Genomic DNA, 19,811 nt, shown 5'->3' with positions numbered 1-19,811 from the left:
CAGACGTCAGGCGTGTGTTCCAACTGTGTACTATCAGAGCGACTCACAGTGTTCTGATGTAGTTATGCAAGAAGTTCCAGTCACATACTGTACCAAAGACACAGCTGCTTTAATGTATTATTTACAGTGGTGGAAGAAGTACTCACATCCTTTACTTAAGTAAAAGTACTGCAATACTCTGTTACAAGTAAAAGTTCTGGATAGTTTCTTTAATATACTTTCAGGAAGTTTAATTTAGAAAAATGTTGTTTTTATGCTTATCATATATTTTATGATGTAATCTGTAATATAGGTATGAATTAAAATTAAATAAAATTGAATTACTCAAGTAAAGTACCTCAACACCACACTAACTGTAAGCAAAGTATTACACCACAGATTTTTTAATATGAAAATTAAATATTTTTAAGACTAAACTATCAGAAGAAAAACAGTGATATGACAAAAATTAAACATATTTTTCTACATTTTTATTTATTGTCTGTTTGGCCACATTTCACAGTGTTTAGGTGGATTTTAGTGTCGCTATAGGTGTGAATGTGCAGGTGTGAAAATAAGAAATACTGTAAATACACAATGATCATTTTGCAGTTGGTTCCTGAACAGAAACCACAAAAACAATTATTATAACTAAGCCTCAATAAGCACTCTTATTCAAGTTTATTCGAAGATACATTTAAATTAAATAATAGTACATGGGCATATGGATTGTAAATTGGTCACATTAATAAATACTAACATCTAACAGAATAAATATTGAGGTATATATGTGCCATTATCAAAACGTAAAAACAAAATAAGCAACTTCCTGTTTGAGGTTTTATTGAAATAGACCTGAGATGGGGGATCAAGAGAAGCTGTCGATTGCTTTCTTCATTTCCTGGAGAGAGAGAAAAAGGTCATATTAAAACTAAATCAACCTGCTGAACACACAAAGAAGTCGGTATTTTTCTGACATCATCTGGTGTCAATTAAACAAGAAGAGTGGGGCCTAAACCAGAGCTTCTTAACAAGATACTTTAATTAAATGGTCAAGATTATTTAGACTAATGAGAGACGAGGGTCGCAATCCCAAATAGCTGTCTGGCCTTCATCACTGTCACTGGTGGCTCTTAAAGGGTCGGTCCATCTGCGTTCAAATGGAAACGCCCTCTCAGCCATGAGCAAAAAGCAGTGACGTAGGTTACCACAGTAAGCTAATCAATCAGGTTGTTAATAATGTGAACGCTAGCAAAAAAAAAGCGTGCAAATTTGGATGTATATATATACTGTACATGTAGTAGCATCATCATGCAGAAACCTACATCAGGTCACCACGTGGGAAAATGTTTTTAGAAGGGCTTTGAAGGGAAAATAGCGTTTTGAGGCTAAAACATACTTTGACTAAAATTTGAATGTTCAGATTTGAATACATCAGGAACACCACTGGGAAGCTACAGAATTATATAAAACCTAAAATAAAAATAACGTGCTTGCCATTTAAGCTGCTCAAAGTGAGACTCATGACGTCTGTAAACTGTAGCTGAGCAGCCAACAACATATCGTTGTTGATATAAAGAAATGTCCTCAGTGCATTCTGGGAATCTCGGTGTGATGGTCGTACCTGAAGGAGCGCCGTCTTGTTGTGGTTGTTTCGGTGGCGGTAGATGCACTGAGCCAGCAGAGCGTAAAACTTCTCCAGCATCTCCACCTCACAGCGCTCCGTTTTAACCACGGCTCTGCTGAGGAGATCCTGAAACACATCACAATAACCACAGCTCTATAAATACCACTTAGAAACATTTACTACAACCACCAGGTCACCACGGCAGCCTGCCTTCACATCTCTGAATCCTTATCCTCAGTCTCATATTCTCTGTGATTGAAACAGGTCTGGTGTTGTGCTCATTGACGGCTGGATCCCAAGTTGGAAAAACCACAGAGCCGATCAAAGTTTAGTAGGAAAGATTAAGAATTAGGATGTCATCTGTCATAACCAGAACCGGGTCGACTCACCCTCAGTTTGCTGTGATTGACGACCAGCGGCCTCGTTTCCTCGTCGAGGATCTCCACAGAGCTGACGCTTTTGAACAGCTGCATCTGCTCCAAGGCGGCCATGTTGGCTCTCGTCTCACCCCCGTTGTTATGCTCTTCTGAGGAGGAAGACGTGGAGGAGGAAGAGGAGGCAGAGATGGGGTTTATTCTTCAAGGCTTCTTTACGTTTAGGGCTTATAGCGACTGATAACTGCCTAATTAAAGCCAGTGTATTTTGCCATTTCTATGATATTTCATATTCATTTGAGTCATGCTCAAAGTTAATAAAAAGAAGGTTGTTGGTAAAACAGGAATATGACGTATGACTATAGTAGAAGCTGCAGGTCAAAGGTCATCCTCCAAGCTGCAGGTGTACTCATGATGAAACCAATGAACCTGTTTCTCTGTCTGTCAGTTTGTCTTTCTAGTTAGTTAGCTAGTTCTGTGTAGTTAGTTAGCCCAACTCGTTGCATCAGCTAACTGAGGGTTTTCATTTTATTTTTTAGTTTCCTCCACCTTAGTTTAGTGTGTTTATTCCCACCGGCAGAATGAACACAACACACTGACTGTCTCTCTTACTCGCTCTCTTCTTCACCGTCTCCTCCTCCTGGAGATAAATGAACGGAAAGCAGCCGATACCAGAGGTTTGCGGACCTCTAACTGGTCCGAACGACGGGGAGCACAACTTTCAGTCCAAAAGAAATCAAGAGAAGAAGTCACGTTAGAGAAATAAACGAATCACAGTGCAGCCTGGTGCGGTGTCTATCGGTGCGGATCCTCACTGAAGCAGCAGCCAGACGGCCGCCTCGCCAGGAGGAGACGGTGAAGAGGAGCGAGTGAGAGAGAGTCGGTGTGTTGAGATAATTCTTGTCTCATTTTGTGGTCTGATAAACAGTAAATTCATCTAAACTGGGTTGAAAAACTATGAAATCTGGTTGCCATGGTGATGAATTACATCTGACTATTAACCAGACCCCCATTCTCTGCTTGAGAAAGAACGTTAACCAAAAAAACAGGAAGTAAAACTGTCTGGAGGGGAGTGGGGGGGGTTTAATAGCCTGACAACAGTCTAATCGGCTGCCAGAATAATATTAATGTTTTAAAAATGGCCCTTTAAATCATTAGTTATAGTGTATTCATCATTCATCAATCATCATCTGTAAACATATGTATATTCATTCCTATATGTAGACTAAAGAGAACGTGTTGTGTCAGTGTCGGCTCGATGCCCAGCAGACTTCTGCAGAGAGTCTGAAGCTTTGGCCCGTTGAAGCTTGCTCAGCAGCAGCAGGAAGCAGAAGCAGCGTGTTACTTTCACTTCCTGTTTTACACACGTGTCATCGCAGCAGCGTAGCTCGGTCGCAGTCCAGCGGAGACCAGTTAGTAGAGCGAGGCGCTCACACCGCCACTCAGAGGCGCTTTCCTTACAGATACAGACCTATTTCGCTCAAACAAACCCCGTTCACCATCGCGTTCAGGTTCAGGGGAGTCTTCGAGGTCCGGGTTCGATGCCCCAGCCTCCCTGCGGGGGCGCTGTCAGCTGGCTCGGGACGGTTGTACCCGTTCACAAGGACGCCGTTTAAGGGGTGGTGAAACCCGTTCAGACGCTCGCCGTCGCTGTTCTCTGACGCGGTGGATGAGCTCGGATCAACTGCGCCATTTCTCATCTCAACGACTCTGTTTTCCTCGGGGCCCGACTCAGAGCTGCCCCTGCTGGATGTGATGGAGGACGAAGAGGAGGCAGGGAGCGGCGGCTTCTTTTTCTGGGCTTTCTTGATGACGCCGGTGCTCCACTTGGATTTTCTCGGCCGTTTGTAACGTTTTTTCTTACGAGCTGCAAAGAGAAGTGACAGGAGGGGAGGAGAGACGGGGGGAAGGTCATTAGAGAAAGAGAGAGGAGGAAGAAGGCCGGAGGATGCTGCTGAGTGCAATCAAACCTCCTCTTCTCTCCACTTGATCTTCTCCTCTTGACTTTTCCTTTTCATCTGCGCTCTCTCTCGTCGCTGCCTCTTCCTCTCCTCATCTGCTCTCTCACTCGGATGCTTTGATGCTTAAATAAAGACTGCAGCTTCCTGTCCTTGTAGCTTCACTTCACCCTCACTTTCACTTTCGTTGTATCAACACTGAACCTTTTGTTGCAACACAGCAGCCAAATGAACTGCTATGAATCGGTTTTATGATCCACAAATTAGACATTTGACCACCGTCGTCCGTAGATAAGATTTAAAAATACTGAAGTTACAAATCTAAGATATCATTTTTATTCAGGCTGTTAAAGTTAAAGCAATAATAACGTGGTAACGCCACTTTTAACTTGAGATTTTTAGGTTGTAGGGGGTTCAGTTTTAAAGCTAGAGAGGAATCCATCGGTACCAACCATGTCATACTAGCTTGTCGTGAAGGAGGTTAAATAACGCTCCAAACTTATGCTAAAATTTTGGCGAGGAAAAACTGTCAATGTAGATATGAAGGACTCATTCTAAGCTAACGGAAACACAACCATTCTTAGTTTAAGGTGATTATACACTAATGAAAACATAGTTACGAATATTATAGATCCCCTAAAATGTTACAGTGTTCCTTTAAATAAAAACCTACATGTAACTTTAAATTATAAAATTATGCTGCAATTTAGGTCCCCAAAGAATACCAAGGACACGACCTGTTGTCGTTTCTGCTGCATCAAAGGACATAAGTTGTCCAAGTGTTGTTCTACTGTACGTTCTCATATATTTCATCCTTCGTGGTGGACTTACGTCGAGGTCCGGGGCTGTTTCTGGTGAACGCCGAGCTGCAGACGCCGTCGGCCTCCTCTGGGTTGGCCTCAGTCCCACAGGAAGACGCTGAAAGCAAAATAAAAGTCTTGAGTTGCATCTCATTAGAGGCTCTTTTCCCCGGTGAATGTCAGACACTGTGTTTTACTGCTGTGGTTCTCAGGTTATGTAGCTGAGACTGAATTGATACAACAGTGTCCGTGTTGGACCTCTGCTGCACTTCGCCACCACTTCCTGCTGTAGGTCAGATCTGACAAACAGACAAGCGGCAACGGGACAAGTTTCAGGAAGTTTCACCTCTCTTGTAGCGCGACTCTCTGATCTCCTCGCAGACTCCCTCAAATTCTTTGTTCAGCTCGTCTCTCATGATGGCGCGCACCGTGTCCTTCAGGGCGTACGCGCGGTGACGGATGTGGCGGTCTGACACACACAAACAGAGTTATACATAAATAGTAAAATATATAATTTCTTTCCTATATACTGCTATAAACATTAATTCAAATAAAAAAAACAACTTCAAATGAATATTGAGCTCCTGTATTTACTTTAATCGACTGTACATCATATTTATGTGTCAGTGGTTGTCTCACCCATGGGGTCGCTGTCCGGGTTGTACTCGAGGGCGTTCTGCCAGATCAGGTCCACGTCTGACATAAACTCGCTGACGGTGACGTACTTCTGCACGTCGATGTTGGTCAGCAGCGTGGAGAAGTCCATGGGCTTCTTGACCACCAACACGTAGTCCGGCACCTGGATGGAGACAGAGGAGAGGAGAGAGTGAAGAAGGGAACGAAGGAAAGGAAAGAAGGGAGGAAGAGGAGGAGGGAGTGATGCGAGGACTAAAAGAGTAAATGTAAAATCATGCTGACGGTGCTCAAACACAGATCCCGGACCATTTCTTCAAACGTTTCTGTATTCTGCACATTTCATGTGTCCATGTAGCGTCTATAAGTGCTAGCGGGGCGCTTCATCTCAGCGTTTCATTAAAAAAGCGCTCTCAGCTCTATGACAACAATATATTGGCAACATATCACCACCGTTGTATGATAGTCTAGCATCGCCCCTTTGCTTTTTATTATCTATTTGGGCGACTATCTAATTGTTTGACATTGTTTTTTCACCATAAGCACCAACTGGAGGATGCTTGACCTTATGCTGTGTATGAATGAGTTCAATCTGGCAGCCATTTCAGCCATCAGCATGATTTGAAAAGACTTTCCGACCACTGAGTCCTCCATGTTTCTACAGTAGCCCAGAACGGACAAATCAAACACTGGCTCTAGAGAGAGACTTTCACGTTACCTGAAGGCCACCGTAGTTCTCCGACACGCTTGTGAAACTGCAGTAACGTGAGCTGCAAAGCGCTAAACGGTGGTACCGCCAGCCGCCGTCCGAGCTCTGTTGCGCCTAAAGTAGTGTTATTATGGTATGGATGACCTCTGAGCGAGGCCAACGGCATTACCACGGTGAGTGGAGGGGTACTCAGTTGGTTGCAATCTGCAACCACACCACTAGATGTCACCAAATCCTACACACTGCACCTTTAAAGTTTACTAAAGTTAAGTTTACTGAAGAAAATTCACTCACCTCCTCTGTGTCGACCGGTTTGGAGAAGGCCTTGAAGCGGCGGTCCAGACTCAGACGCTCGGTGACGTTACGCAGGAAGAGGCGTAGCTCCCGCATCACGTCCTCCTCCCGCTCCTGCACACGGAGGCGTTCCTGCTTCGGCAGCTGGCGGGGGGGAGGCAGGGGAGCCAGGGGAAGGATCTCCATGGCCCGAGTCACTGAGAGGGGGAGGAGGTCAAATTCATTTATCATCATCAACATCATTTATTTATTTAACTGCTTTACTTAACACTTAATGTTACGGGTTTAATTATCACACCAACAAGCATCTGAACAAGATGGAGTCACATACGTGCTCTGTTCTTGGAGGGCGCCTCGGCCGCCTGGTTCAGAATGAGGTCCTGGAAGAAGTCGGTCCTCTCATGCTCGTTGGGAACACCGATGGTGTAAATCTCCCCGCAGTCCTCCCAAAACAGAGACTGAATCTGAGCATAGAAGAAGATAAGTAAAAACAGTAAAAACAATAACCAAGATGGCGACGGGTAAAAACCAAGATGGCATCGGCCAAATACCAATATGTCATCGGCCAAAAAAAACAAGATGGCATCGGCCAAAAACCAAGATGGGACAGCCAAAAGGGCGAACTCGAGGCTTCAAAACGGCAGTCCACAAACCACTCAGTGACGTCACGGTGACTACGTCCACTTCTTATATACAGTCTATGTTTCAGACACATTCTGTATTGGTTCAGTCCAGCTGCTCACCTCTGGATCCAGCTGCTGAAGGGGGACGCTGCAGGTGGCGAGGAGGAGGATGGGGGAGAGGGATGGGATGCTGCTCAGCAGGCTGAGGAAGGATGCCCTCAGCGAGGACCCCGCGGTCTCCCACCACTGCTGGATGTGAGGCATGTAGAGGATGCTGGGAGACGTCCGCCTGGCCTCGCAGAACACCTGAGAGAGAACGCAGAGAACCAGGTTGTTTCTTCCTCTGAAATACATTTTATATATCTGTGTCTGAAGATTACAACACACTCTTTAGACCAGAGCGGCAGCTAAAAAAAACGTCATCACCACCAGATGTCGCTAAAGGACAGCTGAGCTCACCTCTAGACACACCAGTGGATACTAAATTAACAAGAGTAGCACAAGAAGACAGAAAGTATTGTTAACTCTACCTGGTGAAACACAATTTTGGACCGACAATCCTCCTCAAGACTTTTGGAATTAATTTAAAGTCAGCATTAAGTGGTTATGGTTAGAAAGGATCCGTCTTGTGTGAAACTATTGCGAGTTTGTGTTCAAGTATTTACATTCTGCAGGCATCGTGTATCTCTACACTTGTAAGAACGTTGCAAGTTTCTAGTGAACCTGCATGACTCTGTTTTTAATATAACAGTCGTCGCTCCCCGCAAAGGGCATCCAATCCCTTTCGAGTTGTTTTCCCTGAGTCGCTCCAATTACAACGAGAACGTGATGTCATTTCTAGCCATTAAGCCTCCATCACTGTGGTGTTTGCTGAGGAGTCACCTGGACGCAGGCTTCCTCTGGGGAGGTGCTGCTGACTCCAAAAAGCACGGCAGAGTCCAGGCTGTTGACGACGAAGCGCTCCAGAGCGTGCAGGATCGCTGGAGCCAAGTGGGAGGTTTGACCGGAACCGGGACGACCAGCCAGGAGCATCCTGGGACGGTGGGACGTCGGGTGTTTGACTGCACTCCTAAGGATGAGACGAGAGGGATTTAAGAGATGGCATCAGGCTGGAAAGATGTTTTCACATTCTTGTAGTTCAGACTCACCTGGCAAAGTGCAGGAAGTTTTTGCTCTTGGAGGTGGAGGTTGTGGAGATGCTGGATGTGCTGGAGCCCTCGTCTCCTCCACACATCGGGCCCTGGTCGAAGATCCCAGACGTCAGATCTGACGTGTAGAAAACAACAGGTATAAGAGATGTAATATTTCATCAGGAGCGTCTCCAGCCTCCAGCTCCGACTCACCTGGCTCCCTCTTCATCCCCTGCTCGGCATGAGGGAATAACCTCTGCAGAGCGTCCAGGATGTCGCGCAGGGTGGCTGCCAGCAGCGGCTGAACCTCAGGGTACAGGGGTTTGGCTGGCGAGGCGGTGACGCGGTGGGAGGCCGGCACCATCTTCTTCATGGCCACCACAAAGTCGCAGCTGCTGACGGCGATGGAGGAGACGTCCAGCAGGAGCTTCTGGGAGGTGCTGTAGATCTGCGGGTAGCGGCGCCGCAGAGCGCACAGCGCCGCCTCGGTGCACACTGCCCTGATGTCGGCACCGCAGTAACCTGAGAGACAGGAAGTCAGTTAACCAACAGATTCATTCAGTCCTGCAGAGACATATAAAGGTACCCAAACCTGCACTGTTGTAAAGGTCTGTCTCCTGAATAGTTTTTATATAACCTTTATTTAATTGTTTATGTATTTTATTTAATTGTATTCATATTACTTATTTATTTTTATATTCTGTTTTATTTACTCTTCTGTAAACGTGCCTTACAGTATAAATTCTGTATCTATCCTGGCGAGTGAATTAACGTGGAGGGGACCACAGTGAGTGTGAATTTGTTTTATTAATTTATGTATTTGAATGTATTTATATTTCATTATTATTATTTCAATTATTATTATAAGATGTTTAATTTATTCGATTTTTTTATTTATATTTTTTATAACTCTTATCTATTTTTATCTATTTATTATTGTTATTTATTTATTTTCTCATATTTAAAATGTTAAATTTCTTAGATATTTTTATTTATGTTTTTTATCTCTTATTTGTTTTTTATTTTATTTTTATTTTATTTATTTCAAATATATTAAAATTTTTTATTTTATTTCAAGATTTTTTATTAAGAACATCCTTCTTTTTAAACTCATGTCTAGAAAATGCGATTTTGCACATTGTTGTGTATAATTTTTCCCACTAACAGTCAGTGGTTAGAAATAAATATTTCTAGATTTGGTGTGATGCACTTGAAGCTTTCTGTCGTTCTTACCGACACATTTCTCGGCCAGTTCGTCCAGGAAATCTTCAGACGGACGGGGTTTCCACTGCCTGGTGTGGATCTTCAGAATCTCTTTACGAGACTGAAACACAAACCGAATCAAACAGTCAGCTGTTTAGTCACCATGTGAATTATAAAAAGATATTAACAAACACTATGTTTGTCCAAACTGCCCAGAATAAATGAATAAATAATAAATGAATCTATAATAGCCAAACAAGCTTGGAGTATCAGTGTGCCATCATCATTTTAAAGCCAAAATTCAGCTAAAAAAGGATTCAAGTAATTAATGGATTTGGTAAAAATCTGTAAACAAACTGAAATGATAACTGAATGTATTGTGTAGTCAGACATTGTGAGACATGTAAAAGAGACGTCACCTCTCTGTCAGGCAGTCCGAAGAGGAACTCCCTGTCGAAGCGTCCGGGCCGTCGCAGCCCCGGGTCGATGGAGTCCAGGCGGTTTGTCGCTCCGATCACAACGACCTCCCCTCGATTGTCCAACCCGTCCATCAGAGCCAGGAGCGTCGACACGATGGAGCTGCAGGACGGACACAACGAGACAAAACAACTAAACTACTCTGTCTTTATTATATAAAAAGATTGGTTGATTCAGGGGATGTTTGTTCTGACCTGTGTATCTGGTCCTGTCTGCTGGATCGGACCGGAGCCAGGCCGTCGATCTCGTCAAAGAAGATGATGGACGGACGCATCTGATACGCCTGAGGACGATACACACCAACACACACTCAGATAAAGAAAACAAACTGTGCTGATTAAGTGCAGGATGCAGTAACATTGTGACTCGGTAACAGACGGGTATTGGGGAAACAGATGTGTAAGATGTGAGAGAGCCCACACATAACAACATGTTAGGTTAAATTTAACAGTTTGGTTCCCGTAGCGTGTGGAGCAACCATTTGACCAAAACAGCCACCACACACTAACAGATTCATTCATCAACAACAACAAGAGTCCCCACTAAAAAAAAACAGAAATCTCGCAAAATCTATCGCGATTAAACGTAACTTTAGAGTTAACAAACATGACGGACGACGGGCAGGAAGAATTAGTGATGATAGTTTTTACTTTGTACTGAAAATTGAGGAAGGATGGATGGATGAAGTCACAGAGACATGTTAAATAAACACTAATCAACAAGTTGCTCCTCCATTTCTGAGCTCCATCTTACTACTACTTTATGCTTCAAGTTAAGCATTAGCTCATGCATTAGACGCAGCTGACAGGATCATCTTTAGACTCAGGGCTTTGCTGACGATCGTCTGGAGGATTCAGACCCTAAAATCGTCTTCATCCTCGTGTACTTTGTGCCCGGCATTACCTGCTCAAACAGCAGCCGCAGCTGCCGCTCCGACTCGCCAACCCACTTGCTGAGGCAGTCGGCTCCCTTCCTCATGAAGAAGGCCACCTTCCTGTTGCCATGGCTACACTCGTTGGCCAGCACCCGGGCAACCAGCGTTTTCCCCGTCCCGGGAGGTCCGTAAAACAGACAACCTCTGGAGAGGGAGACGGACGAAACATGTTCAATTATTCTTCTTAAATTTAAAATAGAAGTTCCACTGATGAATCTGTTTTCGCATGTTTTGTTTCAAAAGACAACAAAGTTTTGTGAAATGTTGTTCGACCTCAGGCGGTGTTTTCTTTATCTGTGAGTATCATAGAATGTATTTAACCTCCGTAAATATCTGAATCTGTGTTTGTGTGTCACCTGGGAGGCTGGATCTTGAAATTGTCAAAGACTTCAGGGTAGAGAAGTGGGAAGACAACCATCTCCTTCAGAGCTGAGATGTGACCCGACAGACCTCCGATGCTGTCAAACCCCACCTGAGGAAGGAAAGAAGGAAAGGCAGTGAGAGAGGAAGGTGACAAACTGCTCAGTGATAGTTTCATTGTCTGAGCATGTGTCTGACAATGTGTCTAAACTCACCGATTGGTCGATGGCCATGGGATCGATATCTGCCAGACCTGCTCCTGCGTTCATCTTGTGTCTGCGAGTCCCCAGAAAGTCCTCCGTACGCGGGCCGAGCGGCTGACGGCTGCTGGAGAGAAACAGAAACAGAAACGATGAATGTTTGAGAAAGGCACAGCTGACTTTACAAAACCAGCGAAAATATCGTGATCGTAAAGGAAAAGTTATGTTGTATCAAAAGAGCTTCATCATCTCCCTACTGACCTTCCAGGGACTTTACCGACGTCTTGCACTTCATCGTCAGAGTCGCTGTCTTCGTCAGACCGATCGGTGGGTCTGGAGGAGGAAAGGAAAAGAAACAAGGAGACAGGAAGAGGTAAAGCAGTGGAAATAAAATGTTAACTCGCAACAAGTAACAACAAATAAACTAAACCAGATTGAACTTGATCATCCGGGAACATCTTTCAGGTATGACGTCAGTAAAGTCAAGCCATTTTTCTCCATCCGGACAGTTTCCTACCGGGCTGCAAAAATGCGACGTCGATCCAGGTTTGGTAATAATTTGACAATATCTGGCAAACACACAGAAAATAAAGTTCTGCCAACAGTCTGACCTGAACGCTGTTCTGCGGGTCGTGTTCGCTCCGGAGGCGCTGATCCTGAACGTTCCTCTCGGGAACTCTGAACAACGACAGAGAAAACATCAGAACTTCACATTTAATCGTAATATGGCCGACTGCAATTTACAAATCATAGGAGGTGAATGTTATCAATGTCATCAATAGCACCTTTAATATGTTTTTCATTTAAAATGAGAATAAAGGTGCAAAAATGAGCATTCCCTTTAATATCGCAACATCATATCGTAATCAATATCAGTTAAAATAATCGCAAAACTGGAGTTTTGTAAATTGAAATATGAGAAATATTTTGCTGAAAGGATCAACATCAAATATAAATTAAAAAGCGATATGACTTTTCTGTTACTTCCAAAGCAGAATTTAACTTCATGTCAGGTGTTGTGGATGCTTATTGTAACCGTGTCATTGGTTTGGTACTGACCGCTGGTGGGTCCCTTGTAGAGCAACGAGGCTCGGCTCAATTTGGCGTCAAAGTTCTGGTCGGTGCTGCAGTTGCTGTCGTCGTCTGCAGCCACTTCCCGCCTGCTGTCCTTGTCAACGACTCCACCTGGAAGTAACCATTCATATGAGCGAAAAGACAAAGAAGATGATTAAAAAATGTGGCGTCTTCACTCATAATCCACGCTCTTCCTTCTCTCTCTTATTTCTTCCTGATCGTTGGAACAAACCGTTGTCATCCTCACTGTCACTGAGCTCTGTCTGTGGAGGCACCGGTGTTCTGCTCCTCTGCGCTTTAGAGTAGATCTTCTGCAATTTCTTCACACACAAAAACACTGTAAGACAAAACTAAACAGTAAAGCCCGCAGAGATCTTAAACATATCACATTTTTCAGGGTTTGGGAAGAAATCATGGCACTTAAAAATGATGATTATTAGAGCTGTCAGTCGATTAAAATATTAAATCGCATGATTGTCCATAGTTAATCTTAATCAGTCAGTTAACTGGAGGTCAGTTTGAGAGCAACGGATCTAAACTATGATGTCTAACTATATAAACTTCATATGACAAAAACACACAAACACAAAAACAAGGGCTGGTGCTCCTCAGGCTTTCGTATGCCTTCCAATATGGTTGCAGCTGATAGAGATTAGCCCCCCGACGCCCACTCCCCATGACCGGCGAGCAGAGGGAGGGCGGCAGGGTGCAGCTGGGTGCACCGCCCTCACGGCGGCCTGATAAGAGAGGCAGCACCCACACAGACAGACACAGAGTGTGTGAACGGGGTTTTAAAGCTGCTTCCAAATGTAAACACTCAATACAGCAGCAGTGTCATTCAGAGAAATACACCACTCAAAACAACACTGAACATTAACTACCTAATCTCATTTTATATTAAAAGGTCATCAAAGAATACAGACGAAAACAAAAGTTACTAAAGAAATAGAAACTGAGGTCTGCGCTGTGTTTTGAAGTGAGCTTTTTATGTATACTCCCAAGTTCTGCGAGGTAAAATTACTGTTTTTGTGAATGGAGTCTGGTGGTTTTGAAGACAGCGATGTAACAGCTGTCTGATGGCGAGGTAAAGCGGCTGTGGACGGGAGCAGCAGAAACACGGATTTTAGCCACCTAAAAGAAATCAATATTAGTTTAAGTGTACGCTATATTTAGAATATTTCCACCACTTTACCTCGCCATCAGACAGCCCTTTACAACGTGGAACTGAAGCCGTTATATAGCTGTCTTCAAAGCCACCAGACTCCATTCACAATAACAGTAATTTTACCTCTCAGAACAGGGGAGTTGCTGGTCTACCGCTGCCTCCATCGGTTAGTTAGTTTGTGTTATTGTGTGACTTTCTGATCTGAACTAACGTGGCGTCCACAGCAGTACGTTGCTCAGCTTCCTGTCGGTACTCCTGTCTGCTTCTCCAAACTGGGAGCACACCGACCGCCATCTTAGTTACTGTATTAATACACTGACTATAAGGATGTATATATACTGTACATGTAGCAGCGTCATCATGCAGAAACCTACAGGTACATCAGGTCAGGTGGGAACAAGGTTTTAGAGAGGCTTTGAAAAATTGCATTTTAATGCTGAAACATACGAACTTTGACCAAAATTTGAGTGTTCGGATTTGAATCGACAAGGAACACCACTAGGAAGCCACATAATGATATAAAACCTAAAGAAAATATATTATAATAATAATAATGGACCCACCCTTTTACATAACTCAAGTTTTTTTGTGTGTTAATTTTATGGACTGACTCTTTAACATGCACCCTCAGTGATCTAACTGCAACTGCAAATCCAGAGTGAAAGTCGAATCAAATCAAATTGACGTGCTGTCGAGTCTGGAGACACAAATTCAACCACAGTGTGTCTCCTGACCACTTCAGGAGCAACATATATGGAAAATAGACATTCCTGTGTGCAAACAGGAAGCACGTTCAGGTGCTCAGGCAACAGCCAGTAGATCGGGGAGGGGTTTACTGTCAGGATGGAAATATTACTCTACTCACCCCTTCTTTGTTGTTACTAAGCCACCTTATCTTCTTCATGTTGTCCATCCTCGTCAGGACCGACCTGGCCGCGCTGCACAGAGAACGGTGGAGATTTAAATATTCATATTCAGATTAAATCTACTTTATTATCTGTGACAGCGTATTAGGGCCAGTGTAGAGAAAAAATCATAATAATGACGGAGCCGGGGGAGGGGCGTAATATTCAGAGAAAGAACTTCCGAGATTAAAGTCGTGAATTTACAAGAAAAACAATCGGATATTCTCTGAGATTAAAGTCGCAAATTTATATATAATTCATAAAGTCGGTGATGTCATTAAATAGCTTCTTTTCTCAAGTCAACAGTCAACCAAAACCTAAAAATACTCAGTTTATTATCCAATAACACCCCAACAAATCCTCACGGTAATTTACTTGAAATGGTAAAAATAAAAAGACTTAAACTAATTATTTTTTCGGTCAATCGACTGATGAATTAATCGACTAATCGTCATGTTGCTGCAGGAAGACTTTTCTGAGTGTTGATGTCTCACTTGGTGCTGATGCCGTCGAACATGTTGGAGGCCTGATATCTGCGGATCGGTTTGGTTGGCCTGCTGCTTCTCCTCGGCCCAATCTTCCTCCCAACACCTGGATGTAGAACACACACACAAACACACTCATACATGTTGACTGAAGTCACCATTATGGTAATAATATTACCAGTGATTTCCAAAGGCTGCTAAAGCCTCTGAAACAGCATTTACACCATCATGAGAGAATAAAACTCTCAAATAAAACCAGGCAAATATCAATAACCATCTGTTCTGTCCCAGGACTGATTCCTTTACATTAAATACTCCTTCATTAAATCATTGCAGACATTTTTTTTTTTGCATTTTACATTTTTACCTGAGGAGCTTTGAAGCCTTGGAGATTTCCTATAAACACAAAACAAAACTCAGTATGAGACACCATGCGGGCAGTGATTTACGTTACATCATGTAAAAGGGTGGAAGGTTCTTTGATACATATATTTTCAAACTGACACTCATAATTTTCTGTCAACTGGCGTATAAACTAACTGAAGGTGGTTATCAGACAACATTCACTGGTCATGTTGGTCGGACCTGAGGATGAATCTCACTGCTTCCTCATCTTCATCCTCTTGTGTTTCCGAATCGACGTGATTCTGCTCATCGTCTTCGCCATAAACTCCCTGAAAAATATGTCAAACATTACAAGAAGTCGGTATCATACTCACACTGACAAAGTACAACATGATCAGTACAGACAGACAACACTGCACACATTTACTTTAGGATATATATGTAGTAATATTTAATATATAAATCCACACTTTTTATACATATATAATTTATATATTTTAGCTTTTATGCTCCTTAAAATCCTGATAATGAGAACAACACCATTGAAAGTAAATTAAAGCATTTATGTATTTATTTATTTTTTATATTTCTGCTGTTAACAAATCTTAGAACAGCACCAGAAAAAAATAATAACACAGATTTGTTGTTTTGTGTTTGTCCCTGTTTCAAAACACCTGGCAGTCACTAATTTATTGAATCAATGGTCATACCTTTTACTTGAATTAAAGCTTAAGAAAGAAATGTATTTTGACTGATAAGAAAACAAACAGAAGACTAGCAAACAAAAATATTTATTAAAAAAAAAATAGATATAATTTACATGTAAATAAATAATAAAATTAATACATGTTTATAAATATACAATACATAGTTTTTATTATTTAATTTATATGATTTATCAACATATAATATAATGTTTAATTACCAGCCATCTAAAAATAAAATGTGATTTTCTTTTTGTTTGTTGACTTATTAGATTAGCTTTTGTGCTTAAATAATAAATAAATAAACATATATATATATATATATATATATATATATATATATATATATATATATATATATATATATATACGTATATGTATATATATATGTATATATTTGTTTATCTTTTTGTTATATAAAGACAGGTCAGATTAGTGTGACCATTATTTGAATGATTACTGATGATGATGATCATGATGATGATGATTATTATTATTATTATTATTATTATTATTATTATTATTATTAACAATAATGATAATAATAATATTCACAACTTTATTATTATTATTATTATTATTATTATTATTATTATTATTAATAATAATAATAATTATTATTATTATCAATATTAACAATAATAATAATAATAATTATTATTGTTATTAATAATAATAATTATAATAATAATAATAATAATGATAAAGTTGTGAATACACTGGCTCTGATGTGATTTGGTGACTTTTCCTTTTAAATTCTAATCCCAATAAATGTCTGGATGATTTATATTTCCACAACGATGATAAAAAAACTACATTAATTTACTTTTAAGAAGTTAACTAACAGCTTTAATAATTCCTAACAAACTGTTTGTTAACTTAATATTTAAATGATGCAGTGAGGCCTCAGAAGTCCAAACAGACAGACTCACATCGGGCTGGTGGACCGTGCTCCTGCTCCGGGTCTCCGCTCGAGCCCTCTGCGGGAATTGGGAGTTCTTGGCCGGCCTCTGCTGCCGCAGCGACCCGCTCCTCTGATCCGGGTCCTCTCTGCCTCGACCGCGGAGCATCACCATGGTAACGCCGCACACACAAACACACAAGCCAACGGTTTGCTAAGATTACCGGTAAATTAACGGCAGAAAAGTGAAGAGAAAACGACGCCAGAACACGGAGATAAACACGTTCACGTCCCTCGGTTGAACTGGCTGCTGCTCCGTGTGTTGAGGCGGAGCTGAAACACAAAAACACCCCAAAAAACACCCTCGATAACCGGACAACAGGAGAATCGACTAACTGATGCGGGATTCAAAAACGCGCTGTTCTGCCGCCGCCTAGTGACGTCATGACGTAACGTGCGTATGTAAACACACTGTATAATTTATTTAATAAAATAAAGTATAATAAAAATTAAAATAACCGGTCATATAAAAATAAAAAAATTCTGACAACCAGAAGAACACCTTTGAAAGTAAATTAAAACATGTATTTTTATTATTTTTTTGTATTACTGCTGTTAACAAATCTTAAAACAGCACCAGAAAAAAATCAATAAATTTAATTTGCTGTCTCGTGTTTGTCCCTGTTTCAAAACACCTGAAAAAAAAAGAAGGAAAAAACATCCTAAAAATCCTTACAATCAGAAGAACAACACTGAAAGTAAATTAAAGAATATATATATATATATACATATATTACTGCTATTAATATTAACAATAATAATAATTATTATTATTATTATTATTATTATTAATATTAACAATAATAATGATAATTATTATTATTATTATTATTATTATTAATAATAATAATAATAATAGTAATAATAATATTAACAATAATAATAATAATAATAAAGTTGTGAATAGACTGGCTCTGATGTAAACACATATGATTTAATAAAATAAAATAAAGTATAATAAAATGTAAATAACCGGTCATCTAAAAATAAGAAAATTCTGATAACCAGAAGAACACCTTTGAAAGTAAATTAAAACATGTATTTTAATTATTTTTTATATATATATATATTACTGTCTTGTGTTTGTCCCTGTTTCAAAACACCTGGAAAAAAACAGAAAAATCACCCTAAAAATCCTTATAATCAGAAGAACACCAGTGAAAGTAAATTAAAGAATATATATATACATGTTACTGCTAACAAATCTTTAACAGCATCAGAAAAAAATTATAAATTAAATTGGTTATCTCGTGTTTGTCCCAATTTCAAAACACCTGGCAGTCACAGATTTGAAAATCACTAGTAATATATATTGCTATTGTTATATATAATGTAATATGTAATGCTGTATAATATATATATAATGTTGTGTGTGGTGTTATGTGGATGTATGTATGTATATATATATACATATATATATATATACACACACACACACAATTATATATATATATTAATTCAAATATTTAATATATAAATCCATAATTTGTATATACATAATTTATATATTTTAGCTTTTATGCAAAAAGCCATGATGGTGAGGGCCAAAACCAAGATGGCGTTGAAGAAATGCAGGAAAGTCTGTTCTGCTTCTTTTACAAAACTGTTAAATATCCAAAGCAATCATTCACTTCCATTCATCAACGATTTATTATTTATTTCCCAAGTAGATATTGTGCAGCACAAATGTCTTCAAAGTGAAAGCAGGATTTAAACAAAAAATACACAGTAAAGAGAAAATCTAAATAGACAGACAAGTGATGGGAGAAAAATATATCGTCTTGGCCTTTAAAAGAAACCATAAAACATATAAATATTAATAATTCATTGTCTTTCCTAAATCCCTGGCGTATGGATTCATTCGCAATGGAATATGAATATGACTGATTTATGACGAATTTAAACTTTTTAGACAGAAGCTACAAATATTGGATATTTGTCACTAGTGTCTTACGATTCACAGCGTGGATCTTAGCAAATACAAACATGTTCATAACACATCATTTCAGGATTCACTGGATATTTCTTTGACTGACAGATTGATACCAATATTTACTAGAAATAATTGTGCAATAAACAACAAGATAGCAATACATATTCCCCAAAAGAATAAAATACTTTAAATCCATAAAATAAAATGACATTTAAACGGGACTGTTTGTAACTTCTTACACGTATAAATCCTTGCGGGTCGGTGTCCCATGCGCGCTCGCGTGTGGCTACGCTGTTCAGACAAGACTCCAATACAAATTACATCTAGTGAAGCCGGTCTGTTAAACAGTGTTGGCCGCGGTCGGAGGGCGCGGGGGAGACCGTAGCTTTGGTCTCCATGGCCGGAGTCTCTGCTGTACTCTGCTCCTCTGCCTGCCTTCACTCACACACCGCGCTCGTTTTCGCTCTTTCGCTCCTCTTTCTCTTCTGCAATTTCTGATTCTTACAAACAGTCCCTTTAATATTTCATGAATAATGATTATATTTACAAAGCCCACAAGGAACAGCTGCAGTAAAAGACAGAAAATTACCAAAATAAATCCATAAAAAAAAAACACTGACTTCCAGACAAAGGAACAAGAAATGATAAATATGCTATCTCATTTCTGGGTTTTTGGACTCATTCCTGTAGCACTCTATAAGAAGTGGACGTAGTCAGCGTGACCTCACCCATTGGTTTGTGGACTGCCGTTTTCAAGCCTCGAGTTCGGCATTTTGGCCGTCGCCATCTTGTTTGTTTGCAACCAGAAGTGACGCGAGAGGGTGGAGCTAAGTACACCCGAACACTGAAAAATAATTTTTAGTTGACCAAAATGTTATAATTAATGTTTAATTAACTTTACGCCGTGGTAGCGACCACAAGGTAGCCCCGCCCTAAAG

At 40.6% G+C, this 19,811-nt stretch overlaps 1 protein-coding gene across 8 annotated transcripts; it reads right to left on the bottom strand.

Annotated features, from left to right (window-relative positions):
* Positions 1–802: 802 nt before the first annotated feature.
* On the bottom strand, positions 803–17,321 carry LOC119502942 (ATPase family AAA domain-containing protein 2-like). Of its 8 annotated transcripts, none has more exons than XM_037794268.1 (27): positions 16,912–17,317; positions 15,516–15,604; positions 15,298–15,326; positions 14,940–15,036; positions 14,406–14,478; positions 12,608–12,695; positions 12,361–12,486; positions 11,913–11,979; positions 11,563–11,634; positions 11,317–11,428; positions 11,098–11,213; positions 10,711–10,885; positions 10,002–10,090; positions 9,750–9,909; positions 9,361–9,451; positions 8,341–8,649; positions 8,146–8,263; positions 7,880–8,066; positions 7,118–7,303; positions 6,706–6,838; positions 6,375–6,571; positions 5,378–5,537; positions 5,085–5,207; positions 4,770–4,856; positions 1,996–2,132; positions 1,604–1,732; positions 803–880 (listed from the first exon to the last, which is right to left on the bottom strand). In XM_037794268.1, the coding sequence occupies exons 1-27, from the start codon at positions 17,053–17,055 to the stop codon at positions 848–850; spliced, it is 3,327 nt and encodes a 1,108-aa protein (XP_037650196.1). In that variant the 5' UTR covers positions 17,056–17,317; the 3' UTR covers positions 803–847. The 8 variants fall into 8 exon arrangements, 7 of the variants coding, with proteins under 7 accessions (XP_037650196.1, XP_037650197.1, XP_037650199.1 ...); XM_037794269.1 differs by having other exon boundaries at positions 1,996–2,129; XR_005210220.1 differs by lacking the exon at positions 1,996–2,132 and having other exon boundaries at positions 16,912–17,318.
* Between the last annotated feature and the right edge of the window lie 2,490 nt (positions 17,322–19,811).

Source organism: Sebastes umbrosus, chromosome 15 (assembly GCF_015220745.1).
Source record: "Sebastes umbrosus isolate fSebUmb1 chromosome 15, fSebUmb1.pri, whole genome shotgun sequence".
NCBI lineage: Eukaryota > Metazoa > Chordata > Actinopteri > Perciformes > Sebastidae > Sebastes > Sebastes umbrosus.
The sequence above is the reverse complement of the archived record's forward strand: the minus strand, read 5'-3'. Positions and strand labels throughout refer to the sequence as shown.